The sequence below is a fragment of the Urocitellus parryii genome, chromosome 15, assembly GCF_045843805.1.
Source record: "Urocitellus parryii isolate mUroPar1 chromosome 15, mUroPar1.hap1, whole genome shotgun sequence".
NCBI classification, from domain to species: domain Eukaryota; kingdom Metazoa; phylum Chordata; class Mammalia; order Rodentia; family Sciuridae; genus Urocitellus; species Urocitellus parryii.
The window spans coordinates 57,965,527-57,981,315 of record NC_135545.1 but is presented as its reverse complement, the minus strand read 5'-3'; the positions used below and the strand labels follow the sequence as shown (position 1 = coordinate 57,981,315).

The 15,789-nt window shown below is 49.4% G+C and overlaps 1 protein-coding gene across 4 annotated transcripts in view; it reads right to left on the bottom strand.

Moving 5' to 3' along the window:
* Window position 1: 1 nt before the first annotated feature.
* The window catches only part of LOC144250262 (mitochondrial inner membrane m-AAA protease component AFG3L1-like), a 28,105-nt gene continuing 12,317 nt past the window's right edge, over window positions 2-15,789 (bottom strand). For 2 of the 4 annotated variants that reach the window (XM_077792757.1, XM_077792759.1), the window contains 12 exons: window positions 15,328-15,396; window positions 14,607-14,731; window positions 12,603-12,873; window positions 8,835-8,972; window positions 8,481-8,634; window positions 6,528-6,635; window positions 5,752-5,877; window positions 2,964-3,074; window positions 1,715-1,830; window positions 1,007-1,207; window positions 732-926; window positions 2-656 (listed from right to left, as the gene is read on the bottom strand). In XM_077792757.1, the coding sequence (XP_077648883.1) occupies window positions 438-656; window positions 732-926; window positions 1,007-1,207; window positions 1,715-1,830; window positions 2,964-3,074; window positions 5,752-5,877; window positions 6,528-6,635; window positions 8,481-8,634; window positions 8,835-8,972; window positions 12,603-12,873; window positions 14,607-14,731; window positions 15,328-15,396 (1,833 nt within the window). In that variant the 3' untranslated portion in view covers window positions 2-437. The remainder of the gene's footprint in view (window positions 657-731; window positions 927-1,006; window positions 1,208-1,714; window positions 1,831-2,963; window positions 3,075-5,751; window positions 5,878-6,527; window positions 6,636-8,480; window positions 8,635-8,834; window positions 8,973-12,602; window positions 12,874-14,606; window positions 14,732-15,327; window positions 15,397-15,789) is intronic. The other 2 variants (XM_077792760.1, XM_077792758.1) reach the window with 2 other exon arrangements.

Below are 15,789 nucleotides of genomic sequence, written 5' to 3'. Positions count from 1 at the left end.
CCAAGCCACTTTGAGACAACCCACCTTCACACCTCCCCACGGACAGGCTCACTAGGACACTGAGGGCCTGTCTCCACCACAAGATCCAGATTCCTAGTGGCCACTACACCCAGGGCTCCCCAGGAAGATTCTTGTCCTTCCTTGGCTCCCACGGGTCAGAGCCCAGATGTCTCTCCCTCTGACCAAAGTCACCCTAGGAATGAGGTCCAAGGGCTGGAGAACCTCTTCTGCCCCTTCAGCCACCTCCTCTCTGGTGGCTGCCAACTCCCCTCCCTCTCCTCTCTAGACTGTGAGCACCTGATCTAAGATGTCTGTCTGGGGTTGTCACTTATTTTAATTTGTTTTCCAGTTACTCTGGCAGCTGTTTTGCAAAAGCTCTGGGTAGCAGCTGCTGCCTGAGAGCCCAGCCAACGTGCCTGCAGGTGGCTGCGCACAGGCTATGCAGGGCTCTCCTGCAGGTGCTGCTCTGTGCCCCCCTCCTCCCGTCCCTGGTTCCAGCCCTTCAGGCCCTCAGGAAGCGATGTATCCTCCTCCAGGCTACCAGTGCCCTCCACGAACTCCTCATAGGTGCACTTCTCCACGAAGGGCCGAGGGCCCAACAGCTCCACCATGTCGGCCTTCTCCAGCACTTCTTTCTCCAGGAGCCGCTTGCCTACCTGGAGATGACAGTCCATCTGTCAGGCTGCTACAAGGGGACTCCCTCCCATTCCCTGGCCATAGGTTCCCCTCACCTTCTCCACCTGCTCCCGGCACCTAGTCAGCAACTCCAGGGTGCGGTCGTAGGCAGAGCCGATGAGGCGCCGCACCTCCTCATCAATGAGCTGGGCAGTGGCCTCACTGTACGGCTTTTCAACCAGGGCTTCACCTTGCTGGGGGATGTCGAAGGACACCTGGCCCAGCTTCTCACTCATCCCAAACTGCACAATCTGCAAGTACAAAAGGAGCAGAGGGTGAGCCGCCCCCAACACGGCCACCAAGAGCCACTCACAGGACAGTTGCTCTTTACCTGGGCATAGGCGCTCTGGGTAACCTTCCTCAAGTCATCCTGAGCCCCAGTGGTGATCTGCCCAAAGAACAGCTGCTCAGCCACCCTGCCGCCCAGCATCATGCACATGCGGTCAAAAAGCTGCTCCCGCGTATAGAGGTACTGCTCACGGGGAAGGTACTGGGCATACCCCAGCCCCTTGCCCCGGGGGATGATGGACACCTGCAAAAGAGGGGCCACAAGCTCGTCAGTCCCCCAGCAGCACCCCAGTGCAGCCCAGACACACCCTCTCACAGCCCTGGCCAGGGGCTCACCCCTTACACCTCGGAGAAGACCGCCCTGGGCCTAAGCCCACCACTGACAGGAAGTGTCACCCTGAGCAATGCACTGGCCCTGCCTAGGGGCTCAGCTCAAGAGGTTGCTATGGAAACCTCTTCTGACAGGGATCAAATCCAACGCTCAGGAGCAAAGCCAGTTCTGGATTGACTTCTCAGGAGTCAGTGGCTGAGGCCCCACCTAGAGCCAACACACCCTGCTCTGCCTTCCTAATGCTTCTTCTCCCCCTGCCCCCACAAGGAATCTAACAGACTCAAGACCAGCACATTCCTTGAAAAATAAAAGGGTCACCCCCAGGAGGGCTGTGCCCACATGAACTGGCTGGATCGCCAGGCACATGAGCAGGTAACTCCTAGGCTCCACGGGCAGACACACTCAGCACAAGAGACCCACCTTCAGCAAGGGGTCTGCATGCTCCAAGAACCAGCCTACCACTGCGTGCCCTGCCTCATGGTAGGCCACGGTTGTCTTTTCACTGGGCTGCAAGACCTGAGTCTTCTTCTCAAAGCCTACAAATCACATTCCCAGGTGAGTGACAGGCAGGGGAAAAGCCCAACCTACACCCCACCAGACTGAGGGCCTGATCTGCTGCCACACTCGATTCCCAACACCCACCTGGGAGTCCCTCCCTCTAGGGCAGAAGGTGGCAGAGAGGCCTGGGCTGCCCCAAACTGTAGCTCCATGCTAGGTCCTAGTTCTGGGGGACATTCCCAACCAACCTCCACGCCCCACCCTACTTCCCACTCCTCAGGCACAGGCTGCTTCAAGAAGCAACTGTGAGCCAATGGGAGTCAGAGGTACTGTGTCCTTTCTGGGGCATGACAAGAGGCAAAACCCAAGCATGGTGGAACAAAGAGGGCAGTTCCCAAAGATCGCACAGCCCAGCCCCACAGTGACAGGACAGAGAAGCAAACAAGAGCAGCACACGTTGAGCTGCATGGGTCATCAGCCCCCAGAATGCCCTTGACAAATTCTGGGTTTTGCTTGGAGCTACTTAGTAGATATTATATGTCAAAAAAAAAAAAAAATCAAATGAAAACAAAGCTCAAGGATAACCTCCCAGCTGGCTGATTTGGTCTCAGCATGGGGCAGGACCATCAGGATGTGCTCCTGCTGCCTCTATAATCTCCATTTCCAGGAACAGCACCAAGAAGAGCCAGGCCAGCCCCTGCAGCCTCTGGCAACTCTGGTGGCCCTACAAGACCCTGACCCACTGCTAACTCCAGCTGCCACCTGCCTGGCCCAGCTGAGTCCTGGGCTTCCCCAAACTGCAGGAGACCATCTCACCCACTGCTGGCTGAAGATGGCAGTTATCCGCCAAGCTGAAGATGACACTGACACTCACTCCTCAGCAGTGCTGGGCCAGGAGAGCTCCCAAAGGCTTCCCCAGACTTGCCATTCCTTCTGGCTTCCTCCCCTCCCTTCAGGGAGGACTTGCTTTGCCTTCCCACATCTAATACTGACCCTCAGATGGACTGCACACAGTCCCAAGGGCAGGAAAGCTGCTGGGAGAGCCACAGACCCAAATTTTGGCTTAGAAAACTAATCACGTCTCCATATGCAAAAGTGAGGTTGGGCTGGGGAGGGCCTGCCAGGAGCAGAGCTGGAAATGCCTCTCCTCCCCAGGGGCGGATGGGCTCACCTCCGATGACTCTCTCAATGGCCTGCTCAAAATGCTTCTGCTGGACAAAAGCACTCAGGTGGCGGGCAGCAATCAGGGCTGCTTCATTGCACACGTTAGAGATATCAGCACCTGACCAGGAAGAAGAGATGCTTAGTGCTCCCTGACAGCTACAGTGAGACCCAGATGAGGTGTGCTAAAGGCAGAGGCCAGGGTTAAACTTTAGAGGAAAACTGCAGGGTGGCGGGAACCATTTCATCACTCGTCATTATTTTTAGCCAAATTTCCTGGTTAAACAACTTTACTAAGAAATAATTCACATACCATACAAGTGTGTATTTTAGGCATACACGCCACTGGTTTTTAATAAAATCAAATTGTGCAACTAGGGCACAATCTAGTTATAGGACACTGCCCATACCTGAGACACCCCATGCCTGTTCACACTTAATCCCACTCCCACCCATCCACCCACGGATCTGCATTCTCAGCATTTCCTATCACTGGGGTCATGTCAGATGTGGCTCTTCTGTGCCTGGCATCCTTCACTGAGCACATTTTACAGCTCCGTCTATGCTGTAGCAAATATGGGCACTTCATTTCTTGTTCTTTTTTCTATTTGATACAGGGGATTGAACTCAGGGGCACTCAACCACTGAACCACATCCCCAGCCCTATTTTGTGTTTATTTTAAAGACAGGGTCTTTTATTTAAAGACTGAGTTGCTTAGAGCCTCACCACTGCTGAGGCTGGCTTTGAACTCACGATCCTCCTGCCTCAGCCTCCCCAGCCGCTGGGATTATAGGCGTGTGCCACTGTGCCCAGCTGGGTACTTCATTTCTTTACAGATGAAAGCCATCCTTTCCTATGCCCTTGTTCTTCATCTGCTCACCATGAGTGGACACCGAGGTGGCTCTGCTTTTTAGCTGTCACAAATTACGATACTCTTGGCTCTTAAATACATGCTTTATCCACTTTGAGCTTGTTTTTCAATATGATGTCAGGTAGGGGGTCTAACACCTCCTTGGAAATCCAGTAGTCCCAGGACTTCTGTAGAAGGGACTAATCTTTCCCCCATAGAATGCTCTTGGCACCTTTGTCAAAAACCAGCTGACCATAAATGCACAGGTGGGTTTCTATTTGGACTTTTAACTCTATTCAGTGGTCTATGTCTATCCTTGTGCCAGGACCACACTGTTGTTTGCCACACTTCTATAAGAAGTTCTGAAATAGGGCAGTGTGAGTCCCACTTTGTCCTTTTACAAGGGGTCCTCTATAGTTCTGCTTGAATTTCAACTTCTGTCCGCTATATCTCCTCCTTCCCCCTGTGCATATGGTTCACAGACCACACCTTTATACACTGTGTGCTCATTAGCATTCATCTATAATGAGTTTCATGCATTTGTTTTTTAAATGCTATCAAAAAACTATAAACCCTAACGATACTGGCCTTGATTATCCTCCTTTGCTAGTGCCACTTCTTCACATGACTTCAGTCACTGTCATTGCTAACCTAAAGCCCGAAGCTTCCTCCAACATTTCTCACAGGGGAGGCCTACTAGTAAACTCCTTCATTGTCTTTAAAATCTACAACGTAACAGTTCCTCTTTCATTCTTGATATAGAATTAGAATTCTTGATATAGATATAGAATTCTCGGCTGACCAATTTTTCTTTCAATTTTTTTTTTAGTTTTAAGTGGACACAAAACCTTAGTTTTATTATTTTTTTAATCTTTTTTTTTTTTTAGTTGTCAATGGACCTTTATTTTACTTATTCATATGTGGTGCTGAGAATCAAACCCAGTGCTTCACACATGCTAGGCAAGCGCCCCGCCACTGATCCACAACCCAGCCCGTTAATTTATTTTTTCGTGGCGCTGAGGACTGAACCCAGTGCCTCATACGTGCTAGGTAAACGCCCCACCACTGAGCCACAACCCCAGCCCCATGACACATTTCCTTCTGGCACCCTGTGCCTCTTGTCAGTGCCTTCTGAGAAGCTGGCTGTGACTCCTTCATCACATGTCTGTCTCTCCTGTTGCTTTCAAGACTCTCTCATGTTTGGCTCTTAACAGATGGATTATGATGTGTCTCCCTGGATCTCTTCTGAACCTATTCATACTTCTGAGTTCAGAGTTTCTCAGATGTGCAGGTTCAGGTCTTGTCCAGTTTGGGACGTTTGAGCCATTATTGCTCTGAACATTCCTTCTGCCCCAGGCCCTCAGCTGTCCTGGAATTTCCACAATGCATGCTGGTCCTTGCAGCAATGCGCCACAGGCCCTTAGGCTTTGCTTTTCACTCTTGTTCCTTTCTGCTCTATGGAGTGGTTAACTTCCTTTGCCGTAGCTCCAGTTTCTCTGGTTCTCCTCTGACTGCTCAAATCTGACGAGGCACTGAAGCTTACAAAAGGCTGCTCACAGGGTGAGTGGGCAGGGAGCCCCTTGAAAGGTCCGCACCCATGCCTAGGGTTCAGACCACTCTGGCAGGAAAATAAGAATGTATCACAAGAGACTGGGCTTCTGCTACAGAAACACAGAGGAACCATCCCAAAGAATGATGTGTCTTCACTTCAGTTTTCGGTCCTTACTAAGTCTGAACAGAATTAAAAACAAACTCAAGCGGGCACCAATAGGCTGTGGGGAGAAGATCCCCAAGGCCTTTGAATGTCTTAACAGGTTCAATGTTCTACAGACCAGAGTGGACACTTGCCAGGAGCAAATACGAAGGCACAGAAAACACCTGCCAAATGCCACCAGTTGGGCGTACTTGGCTCCCGGCAGGGTGAACGTTCAGCCCAGCAACACTCACCAGTGAAGCCTGGAGTGAGTGCTGCCAGCTTCCTTGCCAGGGCATCATTCCTGAGGCTCTCATCCAGCTTGAGAGGACGCAGGTGGACCTTGAAGATGGAGGACCTGCCTTTGATGTCAGGGGGGCCTAGTGAAGAAACAGGGAGACACACACAAGCTCTGTGTTCACTGGGCCTTCAGAGTAGGGTCCCCAACAGTCACCTCACACGACTGCAAGGCCAGCCAGGAGCACACTCTGCCACTGTCACCTGGCTGGAGGCAGGGTGCAATGGCAGGACAGATCAAAGTGCATGTGTGTTTAGCTCTTCAACTCAATGAAACACCCTAACTGCCTCGACCAATATTAAATCCAGTTCCAGGCCATGTAACCAACCAGACAGCAAGGAAAATGAGCACTGCCCAACTGCCCAGAGCACCCACATGGACTAGTGTCCCAGTGGGAAAGTGTCAGGGAAGACAAAGACAGCGGGTTGTCAGGGTGAAGGGTGAGGCACAAACTCTTTTGTCTTCTAAACTATTTTTTTATAATATGGTACAAAAACAAAAGCTGGAGAGTACAAATCTGCTACATAATGCCCATCTACATGCACTGCAGTGACATTTTGACATAATAACACAGCAGCACCATGGGGTAGTTGAGTATCTCCACATTTTCAAAATATTACCTTACTTACTTCAGGATCCCCATCAAAATTGTCTCCAAATATGCAGCGAACAATCTACCCAATTTTTAACCCCAGAGGCTGAGGACCAAACCCAGGTACCTAAGCAACTCACCAAGGTAAATCTGGCGATCAAACCGGCCGGGCCGCATCAGGGCTGGATCAAGGATGTCAGGGCGGTTGGTGCCGGCCAGCACCACCACATTGGTGGTAGAGTTGAACCCTGGAGAGAGAACCGGTGAGCCCAAGGAAGACCCAGGCCAGCACATCTCCTTCCCTTGCTCCTTCCCTCTGCTCGCTCCACACCACACTGCAAGGGCTATCAGGCAGGCAGGAGGCCCTGCCCAGCTGGCTGGCCCAACCTGACTGAGGATCCTCTCTGCTTCCTGGGCAGTGTCACTCACCCTGGCTCTTGGCAGTCTGTCCTCTCCTGTGTCAGCTGAGTGCCTCTCTGCCAGCAGGAAGCCAGACATGCCTCAGCTAAATGAAGACTCTACAGCCCACCTCAGGGTTGTGGGAAGTCCCAGCACCTGGATCTCCTCACCACTCATTCCTGGTTCCCCCTGCCCAACCCCACATGATGCTCAGCAAGACCACAGTGCAGGACTACCCAAGGGTGGGCAAGGAGGAGCAAAGGACAAGGATGCCAAGCAAGGAAGAGGGCACAGGATGGTGGCAAGGCGTCCACCCACTCCTGCCCACAGTCCTCTCTAGTCCAGCCCTCCAGAAGAGAGCACATTTGCTGTTAGACTCTGAAGACAATAAAAGACTTTGGGAGCAATTTTGGCCTACACAGAAAAATAGGAACCCAGGCCTGACTGCTATCCTCAGACAGGGCCACCTCTACCATCAGCAAATAGCCGACTCCTGGCGATGCGACTCTAGGAGCATTCCCACCATCCCCTAGCAAGACAAGTTCCCTGCACCCAAACTGCAACAATGTGGTCTATGAACACCTGCCCTCCTCTGGAGCATCCTGTTATGTGCCAGACAAAGGGTGCCCACATGACCAGCACCCAGTGAAACCCTAGAGCCTTGAGTCTCTCACCGGCTCCCAGGTCAACACTACTTCAACGTGCTGTCACATTCTGGAGGACTCTGGAAGCTGTGCCTGGCCTCCCCTAGACCCCTAGACCTGTCCTATGTACCTTCCGCCTTGTTTTTTTTTGGTACTAAGGATTGAACTCAAGTGCACTTAACCACTGAGCCACATCCCCAGCCCTTTTTTGAGACAGAATCTCGCTAAGTTGCATAGGGCTGTGCTAAATTACTGAGGCTGTCTTTGAACTCTTGATCCTCCCGCCTCAGCCTCCAAAGCCGCTGGGATTACAGGTTTTCACTGCACCTGGCCCTCCTGGTTGTTTTTTTTTGCACGTACTTTCACTGTGAAGAAACACAGCTTTTCAACTACAAGATCAGCTTGTGACTCTGGAAAAAAAATCAAAGTCAGGGGTGGTCTTAGGGACCCAACCTGACCCTCTAACCCTTTGAAGCCAAAGAGCCAATGAAAGCTTTTCCAAATTCAAAAAAATGGCATAAACTGGGCACAGTGACACCCTGTAACCAAAACTACCAAAGATGCTGAGGGAGGAAGATACAAATTTGAGGTCAGCCTGGGCATCTTACTGAGACACTGTCTCAAAATAAAAAAATAAAAAGGATTGGGGATGTAGCTCAGTACTAGAATGCCCCAGTTGTACGAAAAAGCAAAACAGAAGAAAAAGAAACACCTGGCCTATATGCTAAACATACCTTCCCGAGAAGGAAACACCCAGGTATTCGGGGGGGACAAGACACCCAGCAAGAAGAGCTCGGCTGTTTCTGCTCCATCCATGGTGTGACTGACATTCGTCTGCTTGGTCTCAGCTGATTTTCCCCCACCCAGAGAAGCGCATCTGCCTCACTCTGCCCCTGCAGTGGGGGCTGCTACATGGATCAATATGGCCTTCTCCACTGTGTGCCTGAGAGTAGCCTTCCTTAAAATAGAGGCATCGGGGATTCTCTTCCGAGGAGCACCCTTCCAGAAACAAGAGGCTAGAGGAGGGCCTCCTGCTAAGGGTCCACTCACCATCCATCTCCACCAGCATCTGGTTCAGCGTGTTTTCCTGCTCGCTCTGGCCTCCAAGGTGCCCGCGGCCTCGCTTCCTGCCAATTGCATCGATCTCATCAATAAATAAGATACAAGGAGCGTTTTTACGGGCCATTGCAAACATGTCACGAACCTAGAAGAGGAACCCAGAGTCTATTTTGTTACTCTCACACACACAGCGTGGCAACACATCCTTGACCCTGTCCTTGCTGCTCTCACAGGTGGGATGTACTCAGCTTGTTGTCAGGGTCACACAGTCTGTTGCTAACAAGGTGACCAGTCCTGGTCAGGAAGTGGCTGGCACCTTCTGAAGCTGATCACCCTTTCACCTACCCTTGCTGGTCCAACACCAACAAACATTTCCAGGAACTCGGATCCATTCACAGTGATAAAGGGCACACTGGCCTCTCCTGCAGTCGCCTTGGCAAGAAGTGTTTTGCCAGTACCGGGTGGACCTGTGAGCATGGCTCCCTGCAACAAAAAAGACACACTTGGCTCTCAAAGGGAACAGATGGAACATGAACCCCACTTCCCACTCAGCTGACTAGAAATCTGTAACATGGAACATGGAAGCCCGCGTAACCTAACTCAGAAGAGTGGGCTCTTCCTGCAGGAAGAACTCCAGAAGCAGAGCTGTTGGGTCAAAGGCCGGAATACATTCTGAGGGGGTTATCACCAAGCTGCTCTCACGCCCACCAGGCGAGAACCACAACGGCCATCTGGCTGGAACTGTGCCACAGCAAGACTATCCAGCTGTGCTGCCTTGTTGGTCTGAAGGGCACAGCTCTCTTTAAAGGCACTTCTGCAGGTATCCAGGTTGGACACCTGTGTGTTCAATGTGCTCTTCTACCTTTTTCTTACCTTCTTCTATTCAAGCTTAAATTCAATTCTATTCAAGATTTAAATTCAATTCATACCAGGGCGGTGGCATAACTGTAATCCAAAAACTACTCAGGAGCCTGAAGCAAGAGGGTCACAAATTCAAGGCCAGCCTCAACAACTTAACAAGACCTTATCTCAACATAAAAAGGGCTGGGATGTGATTCAGTGGTAAAGCTCCTTGGGTTTGATCCCCAATACTGGAAACAAAACAAAACACGATACTAATTCACGTCCCTGTAACACAACTCCATTTTTATTTTATGGATTACAGTTATATCTGAAAACTGAAAGGAGACTTACAGGGTGGGGATGGAGTGCTCCATTTCTAGTCAAGAAGGCTGGATTGCAGCTGGGCATGGTGGCATTCTGAGGCTGAGGCAGGAGGACCACAAGTTCAAAGCCAGCCTCAGCAACTTAACAAGGCCCTAAGCAACTTAGTGAGACCCTGACTCAAAATGAAAAATAAAATGGGCTGGGGATGTGGCTCAGTGATAAACTGCCCCAGGTTTAACCCCTAGTACCAATAAGAAGAATGCTGGGTTGCTATCAGATCTCTTTTTTATTGTTTTGTTTTTGTTTTGTGGTACTGGGGATTGAACCCAGAGGTACTCTACTGCTGAGCCACACCCCTAGCCCATTTTTATTTTGAGACAAGGTTTTGCTAAGTTGCCCAGGCTGCTCTTGAACTTGTGATCCTCCTGCCTTAGCCTCCAGAGTTGTTGGATTACAGGCATGAACACCACATCCAGCTGTTAAACCCACAAGATGTGGAGCCCTGCATCCTCCAAATGTGGTCACAGAGCACTTCCTTTTCCATGGCACATATGGGTCTGATACATAATAGCCCACGACATGGATGATCTTTATATGCCATGGGACAGGACACAAAGTCTCGGGAGCCATCCTTGCAGGCATAAGAACATTCTAGGGGCAGGATATATCCATGGCATGCCATGTCCTATTCCTGTGCGCAGGAAACACATCTATGTGAGTGTAGTCAATTCTTCCTGACAGACTCCCAGCAGGGGGCAGTGATGATTTGGGGAAACCAGCCTATAATGTAGCACACAGGCTGACAGAAGCTTCCACTCGCAGGAGCCCAGCCTGGCTGACAAGGGGGACTCATACTTGGGGTGACAGGCCTCCCTTGGAACCTGACTCCTTTACCCACTCCTTCCAGCAGACACATTTTCCCCAGTAAATCCAAATACCCAGAACAAACCATATAAAATAAGTGTGAGACACACCCACTCTAGCACCTGGCTGTCAACAGAGGTGCAAGGCAGCTGGGTGGCGACTTGGCAAAGTTCCACCAGGAAGCAGAAGGCAACCATTCTGCACCTGCCACACCCACATGCTTTCTGGCCCCAACACACACCAACTGTAAAACAGACACATCCAGTGTCCTGGTTGGAATTCCTGGTTCACAATGGTTGCTAATCTTTTTGTATATTAATCACAACAAACTGTCCAGTGGTGCCCAATGTGTAGGGAGGAATTGGGGGAACACAAAGCTACTGAAAGGGCTTAAGTGTCATCTAAGCACCACCTCAACCAGGAATTTCTAGCCTGGTCCAGAAAGCAGAGAGGACTTGAAGTTTCTCTGACCACAGGATACCAATCTTCCTGGTAAAAAAATCCAAGCTTCCATCGAGCCCTAAATGGGTCCATGACCACACAAAGGCACCAGTGGACTGACTGGCCCTCTGTACTGCAGCCAGCTTTGCCAGGGTGGTTTCCTCTCAGGACACCCAGGCTGCCACCAGCCCCAGGATACACTGCTGTCTGGCTGCATACTCCTGCACTGTGCTGTCCACCAGCCTTCCAGAGAGCTGTGTCTGCCCCCAAACCTGACCACGGAGGCTACTTGTTCTAACTTTGTAAGTTGATATTACATAAACTAACAAAACAGAGTTTTTTAAACTCCTTCAAAATCTAAGGTGAAGGCTGGGCTGTGGCTCAGTGGCAGAGCGCTTGCCTTCCATGTGTGAGGTACTGGGTTCGATTCTCTGTACCACATATATAAACAAAATAAAGACATTATGTTCATATATAACTAAAAAGAGGTTTTTTTAAAAAAAAGTAAATAAAGTAAGGTGAAAGCTCTGAATAATTAAAAAATAAAGGAAATTTGTCTTATAAAATGTTTTCAAGTTGCATAGATAAGAAAAGTATGACAGAATGCACAAAAATACACAGGTACTGCCTCAGACTACACCTAAGTAAGTTCTTGCTTCTACTGAGAAAAACAAACTTGCAGAAAATATGTGGTTCAGCCAGGCATGGTGGCACACACCTGTGACCCCAGCAACTTGGGAGGTTGAGGCAGGATGATCTCAAGTTCAAGGCCAGCCTCAGCAACTTAACAAAGCCTTAAGCAACTCAGCGAGACCCGGTCTCTAAATAAAAAATAAAAAAGGTTGGGGATGTGGCTCAGTAGTTAAATGTCCCTGGGTTCAATCCCTGGTAAGAAAAGAAAAGATGTGGTTCACACAGGACAATTCAACAGAGGTGCGACTGGGGAGGATCGAACTCAGGGGCACTCAACCACTAAGCCACATCCCCAGCCCTTCGTATATTTCATTTAGAGACAGGGCCTCACTAAGTTGCTTGGGGCCTCACTAAATTGTGGAGGCTGGCTTTGAACTTCAGATCCTCCTGCTTCAGCCTCCTGAGCTGCATAGATAAGAAAAGTATGACAGAATGCACGGAAATACACAGGTACTGCCTCAAACTGCAGTGCCACCACATGTGGCATGTGCCACCACACCCAGTTTAACAAAGGATTTTGATCCCTGGAACTAAACTCAAAGCAATGACTGGCCTCTAAATGAAGACCAGTAAAGGAATGTATATTTGTGTTTTAAATTAAAAAAAAAAAAAAAAAAAAATCACACATATTCCCATGTCCACTTCATAGACCTAACATTATAGAATTTTAGGACTTGTGGTCTCAAGTCTAACAGATAAGAGGATTTTTTTTATTATTGTTTTTTGCATTACAATTCTTAATACACCTTTATACCACAATTTATCATATCTCTGTATACAAGATAAGAGGATTTTTACTGTTCTGTTCTACAAATTTCCATCCTCTATTGTTATTAATAAAATATAAATTCAAGGAAAAATCATTTGTCTGATATTCATTCTCTGAACAACAGCAATCTTTGGCTTTGACTTGGAACTCAGAGCATGACTGTTTTCTGAAATCAGTACCTTTGGAATTTTGGCTCCTAAGTCCTGATACTGCTTGGGGTTCTTCAAGAAATTCACAAACTCCATAATTTCCAGTTTGGCCTCTTCACAGCCAGCCACATCTGCAAACCGCACATTGATGTTGTGCTTTAGGATCTTGGCTGTTGTCTCACCAACGCTGAAGAGGCCCCCTCCTCGTCCGCTGCGCCCAGCCCCCATTGGACCCCTTCTCACAGCATAGAGCAGGATGCCAACCAGGAGAAGAGTAGGCACCAGGCTTCGCAGGAAAGAGCTGAGAACCAAGGAGACCATTCATCATGTCAGCAGCATCACCTTCAGCAGGAAGAGTAACTCACTCTAGAATTTGCTGCACAAAAGGGCAGTTTCTTCTTGAAGAGTGTCAAGGTCTGTCTATAAATTCGGCCTCCCCAGTTCTAACAGCACTGCTGCCCCGACCCACGTCTCCCTCAGGAGGAGCTGCAGACCCCATGTAGCTCCTCACAGGTGAGGTCCACAGACCAGTCCCATCACAGCACAATACTTGCTCCTACACTCTCCAGAGGCCCAATCCCACCACCCTTCAAGGTGGCTCTAGTCACTGTCAGCTCCTAGAACACACCTCAGCTCCAACCAGTAGTCCTGGCAACTGAGCCAGTAAGAACAAAACCCCAGTCGCCATACGCAGCAGTACCCCAAGGAACACTCAGGAGCTGCACCAGGAGACTGAGGCCCCACAGGCCTCCCCACCAGCACTTGTAAGTCACCTCCAGAGCCCTGTCTGCCTCACTGCTAGGGTGTGAATGTCGTCTCCCACACTCACGTTGGAACCCAACTGTATAAGGCGAAGGCCATTCAAGAGGCAACTGATGGTGAGAGCTGGGCCCTCATGAAGGGATTAAGGTCACCACAACAGAAGTGGGTTAGTTCTGGGGGATGGGTCAGTCATAAAAATGGCAAAGTTCAGTCCTACCCTCCCTCTCATCCTCTCTCCCCAGCACATTATGATGCAGCAAAGACCCTTGCCCAGATATGGCCCTTCAGCCTTGGACTCCAGACTGTAAGACAGTTTCCTTTCTTTACAAATTACCCACTCTCTGGTCTTCTGTCACAGCAGCAAAAAATGGTAAGGCACTCGCCTTCCTCGTTCTCACTGCAATTCCCACTCTGCCCTGTCTAGAAGAAACCAACTAAGCCATCACCACACCGACTCTTCATACCCTCCTGGCTAAAGCAGGTCCTGATCTCAAACTCTACCCATTCAGTTTCCAAGCTGGAGAAAGGGCCAGAGCAATGATGTCCCTATGTAGTAAATATGAGAGCAAGTCAACACTTGTGTGCTGTCCTGGGATGCACACAGGAGCATTAGAGATGGGTCTGCCCTCAAGCCCACAAGCACGGCAGGAACACACTGGGGGTGGAATGCAGGTTCAGAGAGCAAGCTGACGCAGGATCTGTGGGAAGCAAGTCTGTCTGTGTGCAAGTGAGCAGAGACTGCTCACCTGGATTTTTGACTCAACAGTTCAGTGGAAGTCAGGGTGCAGGGATCGCAGCACACTTTCAAAGAACTCCTACAGGGTTCTATTGCACAGTGGAATCTGCACTACAGTAGTGTGCTACAACACATAGCATCTTTGTCTTATTCTTCCCATTTAATGCTTTTTAAAGGTTACCTAGATAAATATTTCTTTGCTTCAATTCTCTTCTCATTAAGACCTATGCTAAACCATGGCATATATCTGCAACCCACTTAACTGGAAGGCTAAGCAGGAAGATCTCTTGAGCCCAGGAGTTTGAGATCTGCCTGGGCAAGACTCCACCTCAAAAAAGTAAATATAAAATTTTAAAAATTAAGCCAGACCAAATGAACATATACTCTTTTACTACAGACAGTGTAAAGATTAGCACATACTATGACATACTTGGGGGAAAAAAATTCCAAAAGAGATTCAACAGTATTTGTTTTGTGTTCAGAATCAGAGGCCCAAGAATAAAGTGTCTCATGTCCACCTCACCCCTGCCACTCACCCGTCACTCTCAGTGGTGTAGACCACAGCAACCTGGTTGGTTGGCTCAATCCCCAGTTCCCACTGAGCAGATTCCAGGTTCCGCTCAAAGGTGTCAACACTGCCGATGTTAAACCACATGTACCTCTGCAGAGACCAAGAGCAAGTTTAGGCGCACCCCTGTGTTCCCCTGAGACTCGCCCTCTCTCTCTCTCTCTCACACACACACACACACACACATACACACCTGTCCACAGCTTGCATTCCCATTTACCAACTTCTCTTCCAGCCAAGCCTCTTCTCCTAGCCCCTATCTCCACACATGGACAAATCCCACCCTGTGGCAAGCTCCAATGGTAACTACACAAACAGCAGACACGCCCTCATTTCAGATCCCACAAAATTATAGGCTTTAAGTTCTAGATGAAATGCTGTGATAACTGCCTGAGGTCTGCCTTTGACCTTCCGTCTTTGTCTTTTTATTCTTTCCTCTTCCCAAACCTTGATAAGTGGTTCTCACATGTTACTTGGCAAAACTGAACCATGGTTATAGTCTCATAAGAGTCCCTATCCTGCTTGGAAAGCAAGACTGTGCACAGGTCAATGACATAAACCACCACATCAACAGGGATTGCTGGACACTAGGGGAAGCATCTTACTAAAAAAAAAATAAAATAAAACTGTATGTCATTGAGGGAGGGGAAGCCATGTGTGGAACACCCAGACTGAAACCTAGCCCTCACCTCAGAAGGCGCCCCAGGGGAAGGGATGACACGAACGAACTGTTTGTTCACGACCTCCAGCCGGTCCACCTGGGAGAAGGAACCAGACGGCTTAGGCCAAGCAGGACATTCAGGCAGACCCTGGGCAGTTCAGCCCAGGCCCATCTGCACCCACACACACTCACAGTTCAGTACAAGCTTTGTTTTCCTGAATTCATTTCCATTTTAATCAACAGGAAACAATTCAAGACTAGTTTCTAAAATCTGGTATATCTGAGCACTATCATGCCAGACTGGCTTAAACCCCCCCCAAAAACAGGAATACGTCTTAGCAGAGTCTAGCAGAGTCTTAAACCCAGCTGATTCAGACCCACCCTGTTCAGCCAGCTAAAGGCAGCACAGGGAAGCAGTGCCAAGCAGGGTGGAAATGCACTCCTGCAGGCTCCCCAGCTGTTGTCACCACCACACACAACCACACAGCAG